Source organism: Stegostoma tigrinum, chromosome 5 (genome assembly GCF_030684315.1).
Source record: "Stegostoma tigrinum isolate sSteTig4 chromosome 5, sSteTig4.hap1, whole genome shotgun sequence".
Lineage (NCBI taxonomy): Eukaryota > Metazoa > Chordata > Chondrichthyes > Orectolobiformes > Stegostomatidae > Stegostoma > Stegostoma tigrinum.
Window position 1 is genome coordinate 117,529,509 of NC_081358.1, and position 17,184 is coordinate 117,546,692.

A 17,184-nucleotide genomic window follows, 5' to 3' on the forward strand; every position below is an offset into this window, starting at 1 on the left:
CTCTCAACAGCAACTCCCCTCCGCTCCCACACTCTCTTCACTGGAGTGATCCAGGTTTGTCACACTAAGCTGCATCAGGCATGTTTCCTGACCAGCCCTCCTCCCAGTTAAGAGCTTGATGTAATTCGGGCTGAATATTTCAGAACCTCTTTTGAAAGCACCCTCACTTGAGTTAAAGCTGCCCCTCTGTGGATTGTGTTTGTATGAGATGTCCAGCGAGGAAAGCAGGCAAGAATCTGCATCACAAGCCCAGTAAATTTACAGACAGAAAATCCCAAATACACGAGGAACAGTATTCCTATCCCTTACTCCAAACACAGCTGCAAAATGCTCCAAGTCCTTAATGTCTCCAGTGGCCTGAAGCCACCTCTCTTTCCAGGACCAAATTATCAGCGGCACAACACCTGGGGACAACACAAACCTTGAGAGTTGCCCCCGAATCTCTAGCAATTAGAGAATGACCTCCCGGACAGTCTGGGAATCACACAGTATTGAGCTGAAGGCAGCTAACTACCACCTTCTCTAGGGTAATCGATCATGAGCAATAAATACTGATCTTGACAGTGTGCCTACATTCTACGATAGAATAAGAATTATAATTTTTTTCAAGATAACAAAGTGTGGAGCTGGATGAACACAGCAGGCCAAGCAGCATCTCAGGAGCACAAAAGCTGATGTTTCGGGCCTAGACCCTTCATCAGAAAAGGGGGATGGGGTGAGGGTTCTGGAATAAATAGGGAGAGAGGGGGAGGCGGACTGAAGATGGAGAGAAAAGAAGATAGGTGGAGAGAGTATAGGTGGGGAGGTAGGGAGGGGATAGGTCAGTCCAGGGAGGACGGACAGGTCAAGGAGGCGGGATGAGGTTAGTAGGTAGGAAATGGAGGTGCGGCTTGAGGTGGGGGAATGGGATAGGTGAGAGGAAGAACAGGTTAGGGAGGCAGGGACGAGCTGGGCTGGTTTTGGGATGCAGTAGGGGAAGGGGAGATTTTGAAGCTTGTGAAGTCCACATTGATACCATATGGCTGCAGGGTTCCCAAGCGGAATATGAGTTGCTGTTCCTACAACCTTCGGGTGGCATCATTGCAGCACTGCAGGAGGCCCATGATGGACATGTCATCTAAGGAATGGGAGGGGGAGTTAAAATGGTTCGCAACTGGGAGGTGCAGTTGTTTATTGCGAACTGAGCGGAAGTGTTCTGCAAAGCGGTACCCAAGCCTCCGCTTGGTTTCTCCAATGTAGAAGGAGCCACACCGGGTACAGTCAATACAGTATACCACATTGGCAGATGTGCAGGTGAACTTCTGCTTGATGTGGAAAGTCATCTTGGGGCCTAGGATGGGGGTGAGGGAGGAGGTGTGGGGGCAAGTGTAGCACTTCCTGCGGTTGCGGGGGAAGGTGCCGGGTGTGGTGGGGCTGGAGCGGAGTGTGGAGCGGACAAGGGAGTCACGGAGAGAGTGGTCTCTCCAGAAGGCAGACAAGGGTGGGGATGGAAAAATGTCTTGGGTAGTGGAGTCGGATTGTAGATGGCGGAAGTGCCAGAGGATGACACATTGTATCCAGAGGTTGGTGGGGTGGTATGTGAGGACGAGGGGGATCCTCTTAGGGCGGTTGTTGCGGGGGCAGGGTGTGAGGGATGTGTTGCGGGCAGTTCCCATTATCTCTAATTATAATTTTTTTCTCTTTGTTAAGTGTATTTTTTGAGTATATTTCTCTATTAACCATGAAAATATCAAATTGAGGTAAAAGCTGCTTGACTAACAGCCAAGAACTGTCCAATTGGCTTTCCAATAGGTGTAAGGTGTTGTGTGTCATCCATACGGCCATATCGGGCGAGCAGTGTGGGGACTAGGAGGTTTAGAGGTAAAAGGTCACCTTAAGGAACATGTCTAAACAGTGTTGACAACCCTGGCAGTGCCCGCCCACCTCCTTCCCACAGTTCAGGACCACTAAGCCCAATTGACCAAAGCCCTGTGTCAGGAAACAATGAAACAAATCAAGCAGAGCTGCAGGCCTAGGCTTGGCCAGTCTGCAACAACATCCAGACCACTTGGAAAAGGTAACCTGGCTTTAGAAATGAAACCTACATCCGAATTACAATGGTCCCCACTAGCTTTGCTGCCAGCCCCTGTTAAATCTTATAGATGGTTGGGGTGTCCAAGTCGAATTGCCAACCTTGGTTAGAAGCTTTTCTGGAGCTTACTACCACCATCACTGAGGTCTTTTTTCATTAATAAATGAAAGTATTCAAAGAGAAATTTGCTTAAAAATAAAATTCCTTTAAACACAACTTTCCTCACCGATGTCTTATGGTCTGCGTCTTGGATCAAATTATACAAATATATGAGTTTGGACCAGGAGTAGGCCATTCAGCCCCTCGGGGTAGTTACACCATTCAGTACAATCATGGCTGATCTGGTTACTTTACATTGCTGCCTAAACCTGATGACATTACTTATTAAGAATCTGTCTACCCCATCTTAAAAAGAATCAAAGACTCTGCTTCTCCACCTTTAAAGGAAAAGAGTTCCAAAGGCTCACGATCTTCAGAACAAAAGAAATTTACCTCATCTATATCTTAAAATGGGTGACCCCCAATTTAATTTTTTTTTAATTAGGCGGCTGCAGAGAAAACCAGTGGAGGATACAAACTTACAGAAGATGAGGTTGTGATCATTCTCAATTGCAATCCTAATCACCTGCTTTCGTCATTTAATGCTTTCATCAAACAGAGTGAATATTCTATAATATTCAAGGGAATGGCAGATGAAGGATTCAGATAAAATGAGGTACAGATCAGAAAACACTTATGTTATCCAAGAAATTAAATTTCACATTTTCTGTGGGATGAATTAGCAAGAATGGAATGGATATGTGCAGCCTAACATGGGATTATTTTTATAGTAAAATATCTTTATGAGGTGAAATGTGGAGTACATGCATACGAAACAGGCTCAATGTTTACAGCTATACATCTTCTCCTCACACCATTGTAACGAACCTTGATATGCTTTACAATATCAAGCGGTCTCTGTAAAACACAAGTCATAACAATGCAAATGTATGACTTTTGCATAATGAGTAACTTTTTATTGAATAAATGTAGCATTGATTATTGCTTAGGATTAACCATTTACTCAAACATTGGCACGAGCTCATTGCAGAAGCAGAGCACAAGAACATTATGTCCTGAGCAATCAATTGCTCAGTCTCAATACACAGTCAAGTCACTTCTATCCAGAGTTCAGATATTTATACATTGCTGGTAACCAAAGCAATTCATTCATCATTCGAGGTTGAAGTTTTAACGTCAGAACCAGCAAGCCTGCTTTGAAATGTTACTTCCACCCTATTAGTTTCAAACGATCGATCATTAATATTGCAGAATAAATTACCTACTAAATTACATCTGTGAGGCAGCCTCTGAGAACAGCAGCCAAGGGAACCCCGATCTTAATGTCACTGCCCAGAGAAGTGCATTAACAAAATAGCAGGAACCAAAGCAATCCTAACAGAGTCAAGGTGGAGGTTAGATTCAATTAAAGAAATAGGATCTATTATCATAGAAGCAGGCCATTCAGCCCAAACAGTCTAGGCCAGAGCTAATGTTCCAACTGAAAAATTCCACACATACTTTGTATTCATTCACACGATGTGGGAGCCGTTCGTTGGTCAGCATTCGTCGCTCATCCCTAATTGCCCAGTGGGCAGTTAGGAGTCTAACACATTGTTAAAGATCTAGAGACACATGTAGCCAGTACAGGTAAGGATGGCAGATTTCCTTCCCTTAAGAACACTTATGAACTAGATGGGTTTTTCCTGACAATTAACAATGGTCTCATGGTCATCAATAAGCTTCTAAACATTTTTTAAAAATTGAATTCAAATTCCACCATCTGCCATGGCAGGATGCAAACGCAGGTCCCCAGAACGTTACTGGAAACAAAAACAAAGTGCTGGAGATCACAGAAGGTCAGGCAGCATCAGCTCTGATGAAGAGTTATCTAGACTCAAAATGTTAGCTTACTCTCCCCATGGATGCTGCCTGACCCACCGTGATCTCCAGCATTATTTGTTTTCAGTGCAGACTCCAGCATCTGCGGTAATTTGCTGCCCAGAGCACAACCTGGGTCTCCAGATTAATAGCCTTGCAACAATACCACCAGGCCATCACCTCTCCCATAAGGAGGCATGTCCCAGCTAACCACAGAAACATATTTTTCTAATCCTTTGCCACTGCACCCCTCCCCCACCACAATGTAATTACTTTCCTTTTTCATATAAGCTATGAAACAGATGCTGCCAGAGTTGCTGAGCTTTTACAGTCTATCTTACCAGACTCAATTTTTCTATGTGCTGCAATGCATCACATTCTAAATTCCGTCTGGATAAACAGGATGCTCCTGAAATCTCAACTGGATCAGTGAGTCACTGCCTCTATTTTGATGACTTTGGCTTTGGGCTCTCCCACTGTGGAAACAGAGGTTTCACAAGTCTTCTGCAGATAATTATCTTTTAAAAACCTATACTGGTTCTGAGTGTCTCAAAGACATTCAGATCACTAACTGTTCTATTAGTATCAGCTATTCCATGTCTGTACTTCCCACAATGCCTGATCATATTCCAGATTCTGCACATGAATATTTTCCAAAACCAAAGGCAGTTTCTTTGCTAAACAAAAAAGAAGGTTTAAACTTCAATTTGAAGAACACAATCATAACAGTAAACACTTTATGATTGGATAAATATATTGATTACACCACTCTAAAATATGAGATAAATTGTTTTATCCGTGTATGAGTGAGCCATTGCAAAATATTTGCCAATGCCACATATTTTTCTCTACAGAATAACTTGAGTAACTAAATAAAGGAATAACAAAGTAACAGGAATTAAAAGTATCACACACTGAGATGGAAGCCAAGGGCCTGGGAAAATACAAACTATCTGGCAGCAGTAATGACTTTGCTCATAAAAGGGAATGGGACACAAAAGAATGCGTTAATTCTTACTCTGCTGACACGCTCCGCTGAATCTCACTCGTGCCACTCGGACAATATTTAAGCTGGCACAGAAAAACTGTGCACAGTGTAGTCCTAGTTGGCTGGTGATTTATTGTTGCCATGATACAAGGAATAATGTGGCATCACAGAAATGATTGGGGTCATTCCATTTCCATTGGCCTGCAGGAATGAAGGAGCCCCACCATCCCCTAGATTCAAGCTGCACCTTTCCAATAGCTTTCATATCCTGTTTATAATGGGACGCCCAGAGCTCCACACATTACTCTATCTGTAGCTTAAGAAATAGTATAAGTTCATTTGTTAAGTAGGACTGCATTACAGAGGATACGTGACATAGAAATGACCAAGCAGACTCAACCAGTGTTTATGCTCCAATTGAGTCTTTTCCCATCTTCCCCCAACAAAATAGATTTTCATAAATTGTTATTCTGGTCCCTTCAAATGCTCGTCTGGCTTCCCCTTGCTACATCTACACTATTCGCTTCAACAATCTACTGCAGTAGCAAATTTCGCATTCTCACGAGACTTTGGGGATAAAGATTCCTTCTGAATTCCCTGTTGGATTTCTTGGTGCTCTGTCGTAGCAGTGGTCTTTAGCTACGTTTTTCCCCACAAAAGGAAATACTTCTTCTACATTCAAGCTGGCAACCTTTTCCATAATTTTAAAACTCTACATTAGCTCGCCCTTTAGTCTTATAATTACAAAAGAGGAGACCCAGCCTGCCTATCCTTTCAACACACTGGGGATGATGATGATGATGTAGTGATAATATCCCTGAAGGAGTGATCCAAAGGCCAGTCTGGGAATGTGGGTTCAAATCCCAACATGGCAGATGGTGGAATTAAAATTCAATGAGTAATTTTGGAAATGAAAGCTAGTCTCAGAAATGGTGACCATAAAGCTTTTTTTTTGTTGTAAAGAACTGTCTGGTTTACTATAGTCCACTAAAGGAAGGGAAGCTGTCATCTTTACCTGGTCCGGTCTGAACCGTCTGCAGAGCCTCCCTAAAGTAGTAACCACAACTATGTGAGGTTTATTAGCCACTTGCTGTTACATTCTACATCCCTGGATTAAAGCCAAGACTCAGTGTTATACAGGTATATCCCCATTTCCTAACCTTAATTCTAAATGTATTATTTCACATTTGTCTATACCTGTCACCAGTTTCCTGTCTGCCTCCCTACGTTTTGCTGCACAACCATCTGTCAGATCTTCATCAGAATTTATCACACCACCCGAAACGTCAGCTTTCCTGCTCCTGAGATGCTGCTTGGCCTGCTGTGTTCATCCAGCCTCACATTTTATTATCTTGGAATCTCCAGCATCTGCAGTTCCCATTATCTCTTTAGTTTGTAATTCGCATGTTGTGAGCCAATTCTCACTACGTTTGCTTGGCTCCTAAATCCAGATCACTGATGCTCTCACCAACAAGAATGGCTTCACCAGGTTCAAAGAACACGTACTACATCTCTCCTTGTTTTCAAATTTCACGCATGGGATGAGGGCATCGCTGGCTGAGTCCATCACAAACAGCCTTCAAGAAGGGGATGGTGAGCTGGCTTCTTGAACCCCTGTAGCCAATGTCTCCCCCACCACCATCACCACTTTGTAAACCTACACAACATCCCTCTATTTAATCTAATCTGGACCATATCAGGACTGATCCAACAATGATTCAGGTGGTGGTAAGTAAGGAATTATGGTGGCTAATAGAAATTTGGAATCCATACACACACAATGCTATAAGGTAGTGCTCACTTAGGGAAGAATTGTAATGGAGCATAGGCTTTTGTGTACTCTTTAATGAGACGTAGGTGTTACACGCAAGATCAGTATCTGTTTCCCACTCATGGCTTTATGGAGTCACACACATTTGAGCAAGACAAGAACAGCAGGTACAAATTACCTTCTCTAAAGGACCTCAGTGAAGCAGATGGGTTTTTACAACAGTTTTATGGTTACAATTACCCCAGTCACCGAGGTGGGGTTTGTAGTGGGCTGGGCTTCCAGGTTACGGGTCAAAATACATTTTTAAATAGCCATCATCTCCCTGTAGTTGGATGGCTCAAATATAAAAAGAGAGGAAATGTTGCGAGGGCTATACAAAACAACGTTAGACCAACATTACTCCTGCTGACTGCCCCCAAGGAAGGATATATTGTCCTCAGAAGGAATGTCACTACAGCTACAAGAGTTAAAACATCAGTAGGCATATTATAAACTAGTCCAGAATTCCCTGGAATTCAGGAAATAAAACGATGATTTGATTGAGACTTTCAGAATATTGTAAGGAATCATTAGTTTTGAGGAAATATTTTTCTGTGACTGAAGGGAGTTTCTCCAACAACAGACATTACCTTCAAATTCGAAGCAGGCTATTTACGCAAGCAGTTAGGTAACATTTCTTCAAATGGTGATAGAAGAATGCAACTCTATCCTATGGGGAAAACATGGATGCTATCTCAATTAATAGGGCGGCACGGTGGCTCAGTGATTAGCACTGCAGCCTCACAGCACCAGGGACCCAGGTTCGATTCCAGCCTCGGGTAACTGTGTGGAGTTTGCACATTCTCTCCATGTCTACGTGGGTTTCCTCCGGGTGCTCCAGTTTCCTCCCACAGTCCAAAGATGTGCAGGGTAGGTGGATCGGCCATGCTAAATTGCCTGTAGTGTTCAGGGGTGTGTGGGTTATAGGGGGATGGGATGCTCCAAGGGGCGGTGTGGACTTCTTGGACCGAAGGGCCTGTTTCCACACTGTAGGGAATCTAATCTAATACTCATAATGTTGAGACCTTATGGTGATAGGATCCAAGATTATTAAGGGATTGTGGAAACAAGCCAGACGGATAAAGTTAGGATACCGATCAGACGTGATCTCACTGAATGCTATTCAAGACTCACTGCGCTAAATAGACTGACCCTGTTCTTTGATATTAAGGTAGCCGAATTGTTACAAAGTCCTTCAGCCTTATTGTTTACACAAATGTGCTGAGCTTCCCCATCACTGGGGATATTGGGGATGTTTGTGGGGCCTCCTCCTCCACCAATGAACCATTTAATTGTCCACCACCATTTATAACTGGATGTGACAGAACTGTAGAACTTAGATCTGATCTGTTGTTTGTGGGATTGCATACCTCTGTCTATCACTTGCTGCTTCTGCTGCTGGTTGGCATGCAAGTAGTCCTGTTTGGTAGCTCCACCATGTTGACAACTCATTTTTATCTATGTCTTGCGCTGCTCCTGATATGCCCTCCTGCACCCTCTATTGAACTGGGGTTGATCCCATGGCTTGATGGTATTGGTTGAGTAAGTGATATGCAGGCCATGAGATTACAGATTGTGCTGGAATCCAATGCTGCTGCTGTTGACAGCTCACAGAGCCTCACGGATGCCCAGTCCTGAGCTGCTAGGTCTGTTTGAAGTCAACCCCATTTAGTATGGTGGTAATGCCTCATAACACAATGGATGGTATCCTCAATGTGAAGACTGGACTTGGTCACATGCTCAATGGTCATTCCTACAAATACCAGAAGCAATGTCCTTCAGGACTCAACCAGCTCAATCAATATTGCTGCTGAGCCCCTTTGATAATGGACATTGAATTCCCCACTGATAGTACTTTGAATCCTTACTACTCTCAGCACTACCTCCAAGTGGAGGTGGGAGGACATGGTAATCAGAAAGTTGTTTCGTTGCCCATGTATGGCCTGATGCCACAACACTTCATGGTGTCCAGACTCATTGTCAGGGATTCCCAGGGCAACTTCCTAGCAGAACGTCTGTCCTGTTGATGGGACAGGACATATCCAGAGATGGTGATGATGGCATTTGAGAGTTTGTCTGTAAGGTATATTCTGTGGCCTTGACTATGTCAGGCTGTGGCTTGTGAAACAGCTGTCCCAAGTTTAGCACTGATCCCAGGTGTTCCCTCAGAACTCAGGGCTGGTGTGCCATTTCTATTGGTTAGGGTAGTGCCAGGTGGCCCATACAGTTTCATTTCTTTGAGACTTTTTAACAATTAGTACACTAAGTGGCTTGCTGGGCCATTTCAGAGGGCAGTTACTAGGCAATCACATTATGTTGAGTCTGGAGTCACATGTAGTCTGGGCCAGGCCAGATAGACAGTTTATATTCCCCAAGGACTGAGTGAACAGATGGATTTTACAATAATGGCTTCGCATTCATCATTGGACTTTCAGTGCTACATTTTATTGTATTCAAATTCTGCTGTGGGATTCAAACCCAGGGCCATGAAACATTTCCTGGGTCTCTAGATCCACTGTACTACAATGCCATTGTCTTCCCCATAATACCTTCTGTATCCACATTGCTGTGGTCTTTCTTATTCCACAACAAATAACTTATCTCTCAAGTTTGTTGTGTGTCACTTATTGAATTGAATCTTAAAGTCTGTGTACACTCCATCAACAGCATTACCCTCAATCCTTTCGGTTACCTCCAGCAAGTTAGTCAAACATTTTTTCCACTTTAGGAATTCATCCTGGCTCATCCTAAACAACCCACCTTTCTCTAAGATAACAAAGTGTGGAGCTGGATGAACACAGCAGGCCATGCAGCATCTCAGGAGCACAAAAGCTGACGTTTCGGGCCTAGACCCTTCATCAGAGAGCTCTCTGATGAAGGGTCTAGGCCTGAAATGTCAGCTTTTGTGCTCCTGAGATGCTGCTCTGCCTGCTGTGTTCATCCAGCTCCACACTTTGTTATCTTGGATTCTCCAGCATCTGCAGTTCCCATTATCACCTTTCTCTAACTTTGTCACAAAAGGTTGTTTTGAGAAGTTTCTTCACCACTGCAGTTAATCTACCTGCTCTCACACAGTGAAAGAATATCTCCCCTTTGTAATGAATTTGAAAATTTGCAGTAAGTCTGCTATGGAGCAAGGATCAGAGTTTCCAATTAACCAAAGGAAAAAGAAACAAACAATTTTAGGCAGACCCTTTGTCACAGAACAATTAGTTTGAGCTACTTAAGGCACAGCTTACCTCTGCTACTGTAAATCGGGTTGCTTCACCTTTACCTGCAAAACAAGAAAAAAAAAATACAGTTTTATTAAAATCAAACCCAATTCAGCAGATACAAGGTACAGTTTTCATTGTAACCCACAACAAAACAGATTCCAATGCTATGACAGACATCTATTTTGCAATCCTTGGATATATCATTGATTACAGCAGCTAAACCCATTATACTAGCTTCTCCGTTCAAAATCAATGTGACAGCGATGTCCAGCATTAGTACAACAAAAAGAAAAAGCTCCAAAGTCCTTTACAAAGCTAGACGGATAAACTAAAGTAAAACAAAGACGTGCAGATGCTAGAGTTCTGAAACAGAAACAAAAATTGCTGGAGAAACTCAGCAAGTCTGGCAGCATCTGTGGGAAGGAAGCAGAGTTAATGTTGCCAGTCTGGTGACTCTTCATCAGAAACTTCATCGAAAAAGTATTAAATGTATGCCAAAAAGAAATATGAGGAGACAAAACAGTTGGCTGAATTTTAATGGAGATGAGAAGCAAAATTCTGTAAATTCTGTACTTATAGAAGGAATTTCAGACTACTAGACTCAGGTAGCGCAAGGGATGGACACTCAGAGGGATCAACAGGGATGAATAAATGTTAAAGTGCAGTCATCATGGCAAAAATTCCATCCCATTCTTTGCATGAGTCTACTAGATGGTGGGCAGGTTTTGAGGAGACAGAGGTGAAATTACTCACTGCCGGATTCCTAGTCTCTGAACTGTTGTTGTAGTCAAAGTATTTATGTGGCTATTCCAGTTCAGTTTCTGGTCAATGGTAACCCCAAGTGTGTTCATAGTGTGGGATTCAGCAATAGCAATACCACTGAATAGCATGGGATGATGGTTAGATGCTCTCTGGTTGGAGTTGGTTATTATCTGGCATTTGTTTGGCATGAATCTTATCTACCAGTTGTCAACCCAAGCCTGCCTGCTGTTTAAGTCTGCTGCATGTACATGGGCTCTTTCAGTATCTCACATAGCAATCATCAGCGAAGTATCACTAGCTCACTTCTGATCTTGAGATGGAGAGAAGATCATTGATAAGGCAGCTGGAGATGGCTGGGCCTAGGAACTCCTGCAGAGGTGTCCTGGAGCTCAGATACCTGACCTCCAATAACCACAACCATCCTCCTCTGTGCCAGCTATGACTCCAACCAGCAGAGAGATTTTCCCCTGGTTGCCATTGACTGCACAGTACAGACCCTTTGGGCCTCAATGTTGTGCCAACCTGTCATACCGATCTCAAGCCCATCTAACCTACACTATTCCATGTACGTCCATATGCTTGTCCAATGACGACTTAAATGTACCTAAAGTTGGCGAATCTACTACTGTTGCAGGCAAAGCGTTCCATTCCCTTACTACTCTCTGAGTAAAGAAACTACCTCTGACATCTGTCCTGTATCTTTCACCCCTCAATTTAAAGCTGTGCCCCCTCATGCTCGCCGACACCATCCTAGGAAAAAGGCTCTCCCTATCCACCCTATCTAACCCTCTGATTATTTTATATGTTTCTATTAAGTCACCTCTCGACCTTCTTCTCTCTAATGAAAACAGCCTCAAGTCCCTCAGCCTTTCCTCGTAAGACCTTCCCTCCATACCAGGCAACATCCTAGTAAATCTCCTCTGCACCCTTTCCAAAGCTTCCACATCCTTTTTATAATGCGGTGACCGAACTGTACACAACACTCCAAGTGCGGCCGCACCAGAGTTTTGTGCAGCTTCGCCATAACCTCTTGGATCCAGAACTCAGTCCCTCTATTAATAAAACCTAAAACACTGTATGCCTTCTTAAAGAAGACCTAATAGAAATGGATAAAATTAAAGAGACGTGGATAGGGTGGACGGTCAGAGTCTTTTTCTCAGGGTGGAAATGTCAAATACTTGGGGCCATCGGTTTAAGGTGAGAGAGGGAAAGCTTAAAGGAGATGTGCGAGGCAAGTTTTTTTTTCACAAAGAGGGCAGCAGATGCCTGGAACACTGCCAGGGGAGGTGGTAGAAGCAGATACAGTAGCAACATTTACGAGGTATCCCTCTATTCTCTTCCTGTTTATTTGTCTATAGAGGGATTTGGGCCATGTTCGGGCAGATAGGATTAGTTTAGAATGGCATCATGGTCAGCACAGACATGTTGGCTGAAGGGCCTGTTCCTGTGCTGTACTGTTCTTTGTTCTATGTTCATACAGTGCTTTTAGCCATGTTTTCATATCTTATGCAATGAATCCACTTGTCTAAGCCTGGAATTGGTAATGCTGGAGTCCTAAGAAGGAATTCAGATGGAACATTGACTCAGTACTTCTGGCTAAAGATGGTTGTTTCAGCCCTTTATGTTGCACTGATGTACTCTGTACTAAACTCTCCATTCCTTGAGGACGGGGATACTTGTGGATTCTCCTCTTCTAATGCGTTGTTTAATTGTCCATCACCATAATCTCAGAATAAGGGGTTGGCTCTGTCAGACTGAGGCAAGAAAATATTTCTTGTTCTGAGGAAGGGTCACTGGACCCGAAACGGTAGCTCTATTTTTCCTTCACAGATGCTACCAGACCTGCTGAGCTTTTCCAGCAACTTTGTTTTTGTTCCTGCTTTACAGCATCTGCAGTTCTTTTGGTTTTTATTAAGATAAAAATTTCTCTGCTCAAATCACTGATTTATTACATTGCAGAAGGAGGCCATTCAGCTCACTGTGTAAGCACTGGCTCTCTGAATGAGCATTATGACTTTGTAGACTTCTTCTCTCTTTTTCCTGTAACTCTGCACATCGTTTCGACTCAAATGATCATCTAATACCTGCTAGAATGTCTCGATCAAAGTTACCTCCACTACAGTTCCAGGCAGTGTGTTCCAGACTCAGACCACTCACTGTTTGAAATTTCTTTACTCCCATTTTGTTTACTTCATTTGCAAATTACTGAAGATCTCTGACCTCTTGTTTTCAACCCTTTCATGGGTTGGAGCAGGTTCTCCGTACATACTCTGCTATATACACCTCATAATTCTGGAAACTTCTATCAAACCTCCTCCTAGCCTTCTCTTCTCCAAAACAAAAAATCCCAATCACTCCAAGATAATACAGTGTGAGGCTGGATGAACACAACAGGCCCAGCAGCATCTCAGGAGCACAAAAGCTGACGTTTAGGGCCTAGACCCTTCATCAGAGAGGGGCATGGGGTGAGGGTTCTGGAATAAATAGGGAGAGAGGGGGAGGCGGACCGAAGATGGAGAGAAAAGAAGATAGGTGGAGAGGAGAGTATAGGTGGGGAGGTAGGGAGGGGATAGGTCAGTCCAAGGAAGACGGACAGGTCAAGGAGGTGGGATGAGGTTAGTAGGTAGGAGATGGAGGTGCAGCTTGGGGTAAGAGGAAGGGATGGGTGAGAGGAAGAACACGTTAGAGAGGCAGAGACAGGTTGGACTGGTTTTGGGATGCAGTGGGTGGGGGGGGAAGAGCTGGGCTGGTTGTGTGGTGCAGTGGGGGGAGGGGACGAACTGGGCTGGTTTAGGGATGCGGTGGGGGAAGGGGAGATTTTGAAGCTGGTGAAGTCCACATTGATACCATTGGGCTGCAGGGTTCCCAAGCGGAATATGAGTTGCTGTTCCTGCAACCTTCGGGTGGCATCATTGTGGCACTGCAGGAGGCCCATGATGGACATGTCATCTAAAGAATGGGAGGGGGAGTGGAAATGGTTTGCGACTGGGAGGTGCAGTTGTTTATTGCGAACCGAGAGGAGGTGTTCTGCAAAGCGGACCCCAAGCCTCCGCTTGGTTTCCCCAATGTAGAGGAAGCCACGCTGGGAACAGTGGATGCAGTATACCACATTGGCAGATGTGCAGGTGAACCTCTGCTTGATATGGAAAGTCATCTTGGGGCCTAGGATGGGGGTGAGGGAGGAGGTGTGGGGGCAAGTGTAGCATTTCCTGCGGTAGCAGGGGAAGGTGCCGGGTGTGGTGGGGTTGGAGGGCAGTGTGGAGCGAACAAGGGAGTCACGGAGAGAGTGGTCTCTCCGGAAAGCAGACAGGGGTGGGGATGAAAAAATGTCTTGGGTGGTGGGGTTGTATTGTAGATGGCGGAAGTGTCGGAGGATGATGCGTTGTATCCGGAGGTTGGTGGGGTGGTATGTGAGAATGAGGGGTATCCTCTTTGGGCGGTTGTGGCGGGGGCGGGGTGTGAGGGATGTGTTGCGGGAGATGCGGGAGACGCGGTCATGGGCGTTCTCAACCACTGTGGGGGGAAAGTTGCGGTCCTTGAAGAACTTGGACATCTGGGATGTGCGGGAGTGGAATGCCTCATCGTGGGAGCAGACGCGGCGGAGGCGGAGGAATTGGGAATAGGGGATGGAATTTTTGCCGGAGGGTGGGTGGGAGGAGGTGTATTCTAGGTAGCTGTGGGAGTCGGTGGGCTTGAAATGGACATCAGTTACAAGCTGGTTGCCTGAGATGGAGGCTGAGAGGTGTAGGAAGGTGAGGGATGTGCTGGAGATGGCCCAGGTGAACTGAAGGTTGGGGTGGAAGGTGTTGGTGACCTGCCTGCCCTGGGTGACCCATCGTCTCAGACTGTTCCTGCCCCACCGAACTCATCTCCACCTATCTGGACTCCATTTTCTCCCCTTTGGTCCGGGAACTCCCTACCTACGTCTGTGACACCACTCACGCCCTCCACCTCCTCCAGGACTTCCAATTCCCTGGCCCCCAACACCTCATCTTCACCATGGACGTCCAGTCCCTATACACCTGTATTCCGCATGCAGATGGCCTCAAGGCCCTCTACTTCTTCCTGTCCCGCAGGCCCGACCAGTCCCCCTCCACCGACACCCTCATCCGCCTAGCCGACTCGTCCTCACCCTCAACAACTTCTCTTTCAATTCCTCCCACTTCCTACGGACTAAGGGGGTGGCCATGGGCACCCGCATGGGCCCCAGCTATGCCTGCCTCTTTGTAGGTTACGTGGAACAGTCCCTCTTCCGCACCTACACAGGCCCCAAACCCCACCTCTTCCTCCGGTACATTGATGACTGTATCGGCACCGCCTCTTGCTCCCCAGAGGAGCTCGAACAGTTCATCCACTTCACAAACACCTTCCACCCCAACCTTCAGTTCACCTGGGCCATCTCCAGCACATCCCTCACCTTCCTGGACCTCTCAGTCTCCATCTCAGGCAACCAGCTTGTATCTGATGTCCATTTCAAGCCCACCGACTCCCACAGCTACCTAGAATACACCTCCTCCCACCCACCCTCCTGCAAAAATTCCATCCCCGATTCCCAATTCCTCCGCCTCCGCCGCATCTGCTCCCACGATGAGGCATTCCACTCCCGCAAATCCCAGGTGTCCAAGTTCTTCAAGGACCGCAACTTTCCCCCCACAGTGGTCGAGAACACCCTTGACCACGTCTCCCGTATTTCCCGCAACACATCCCTCACACCCCGCCCCCGCCACAACCGCCCAAAGAGGATACCCCTCGTTCTCACACACCACCCCACCAACCTCCGGATACAACGCATCGTCCTCCGACACTTCCGCCATCTACAATACGACCCCACCACCCAAGACATTTTTCCATCCCCACCCCTGTCTGCTTTCCGGAGAGACCACTCTCTCCGTGACTCCCTTGTTCGCTCCACACTGCCCTCCAACCCCACCACACCCGGCACCTTCCCCTGCTACCGCAGGAAATGCTACACTTGCCCCCACACCTCCTCCCTCACCCCCATCCCAGGCCCCAAGATGACTTTCCATATTAAGCAGAGGTTCACCTGCACATCTGCCAATGTGGCATACTGCATCCACTGTTCCCAGTGTGGCTTCCTCTACATTGGGCAAACCAAGCGGAGGCTTGGGGACCGCTTTGCAGAACACCTCCTCTCGGTTCGCAATAAACAACTGCACCTCCCAGTCGCAAACCATTTCCACTCCCCCTCCCATTCTTTAGATGACATGTCCATCATGGGCCTCCTGCAGTGCCACAATGATGCCACCCGAAGGTTGCAGGAACAGCAACTCATATTCCGCTTGGGAACCCTGCAGCCCAATGGTATCAATGTGGACTTCACCAGCTTCAAAATCTCCCCTTCCCCCACCGCATCCCTAAACCAGCCCAGTTCGTCCCCTCCCCCCACTGCACCACACAACCAGCCCAGCTCTGCCCCTCCCCCCACTGCATCCCAAAACCAGTCCAACCTGTCTCTGCCTCCCTAACGTGTTCTTCCTCTCACCCATCCCTTCCTCCTACCCCAAGCTGCACCTCCATCTCCTACCTACTAACCTCATCCCACCTCCTTGACCTGTCCGTCTTCCTTGGACTGACCTATCCCCTCCCTACCTCCCCACCTATACTCTCCTCTCCACCTATCTTCTTTTCTCTCCATCTTCGGTCTGCCTCCCCCTCTCTCCCTATTTATTCCAGAACCCTCACCCCATGCCCCTCTCTGATGAAGGGTCTAGCCCCGAAACGTCAGCTTTTGTGCTCCTGAGATGCTGCTGGGCCTGCTGTGTTCATCCAGCCTCACATTTTATTGTCTTGGAATTTCTAGCATCTGCAGTTCCCATTATCACCAATCTCTCCAATACACCTTCAGACCTGAAGTCTGATCCCAGGAACCATTCTCACTAACCCAAAATCCACAAACCACACAATCCTGGTAGCTGATCATATCAGCCCATCACAGTCCCAAGGAGCTCATTTCCTCCTGCCTTGACTCCATCCTCTCTCCCCTTGCCCAGATACTGCCCACCTACATCCATGGTTCCTCTGATGCCCTCCTCCATTTTGACAATTTCCAGTTCCCTGGGCCCCACTGCCTTCTCTTCACCATGGCTGCTCTATCCCTCTATACTCCCATTCCCCACTAAGATGGTCTGAGAGCTCTCGGCTTCTTCCTCGAGCAGAGGGCCGAGCAAATCGCCATTTGGCCCCAGTCTCCTCCGCCTGGGTGAACGTGTTCTCTCACCAGACAAGTTCTCCTTTAATTCATCCTCCTTCCGCCAAGTCAAAGGAGTGGCTATAGGCACCCACATGGGTCCCAGTTATGACTGTGTCTTTATGGGGTGTGTGGAACAATCCTTGTTCCTGTCCTACATTGGCCCTCTCCCACAACTCTTTTCCCGGTGTACTGACAACCTTGAAAAAA

The 17,184-nt window shown here is 46.2% G+C and overlaps 1 protein-coding gene across 5 annotated transcripts in view; it reads right to left on the reverse strand.

Annotated features, from left to right (window-relative positions):
- LOC125452103 (protein spire homolog 1-like) overlaps positions 1-17,184 on the reverse strand; it is a 200,606-nt gene that overhangs the window by 161,203 nt on the left and 22,219 nt on the right. For all 5 annotated transcript variants that reach the window (XM_048530105.2, XM_048530107.2, XM_048530104.2 and 2 more), the window contains exon 2: positions 10,029-10,063. In XM_048530105.2, the coding sequence (XP_048386062.1) occupies positions 10,029-10,063 (35 nt within the window). The remainder of the gene's footprint in view (positions 1-10,028; positions 10,064-17,184) is intronic.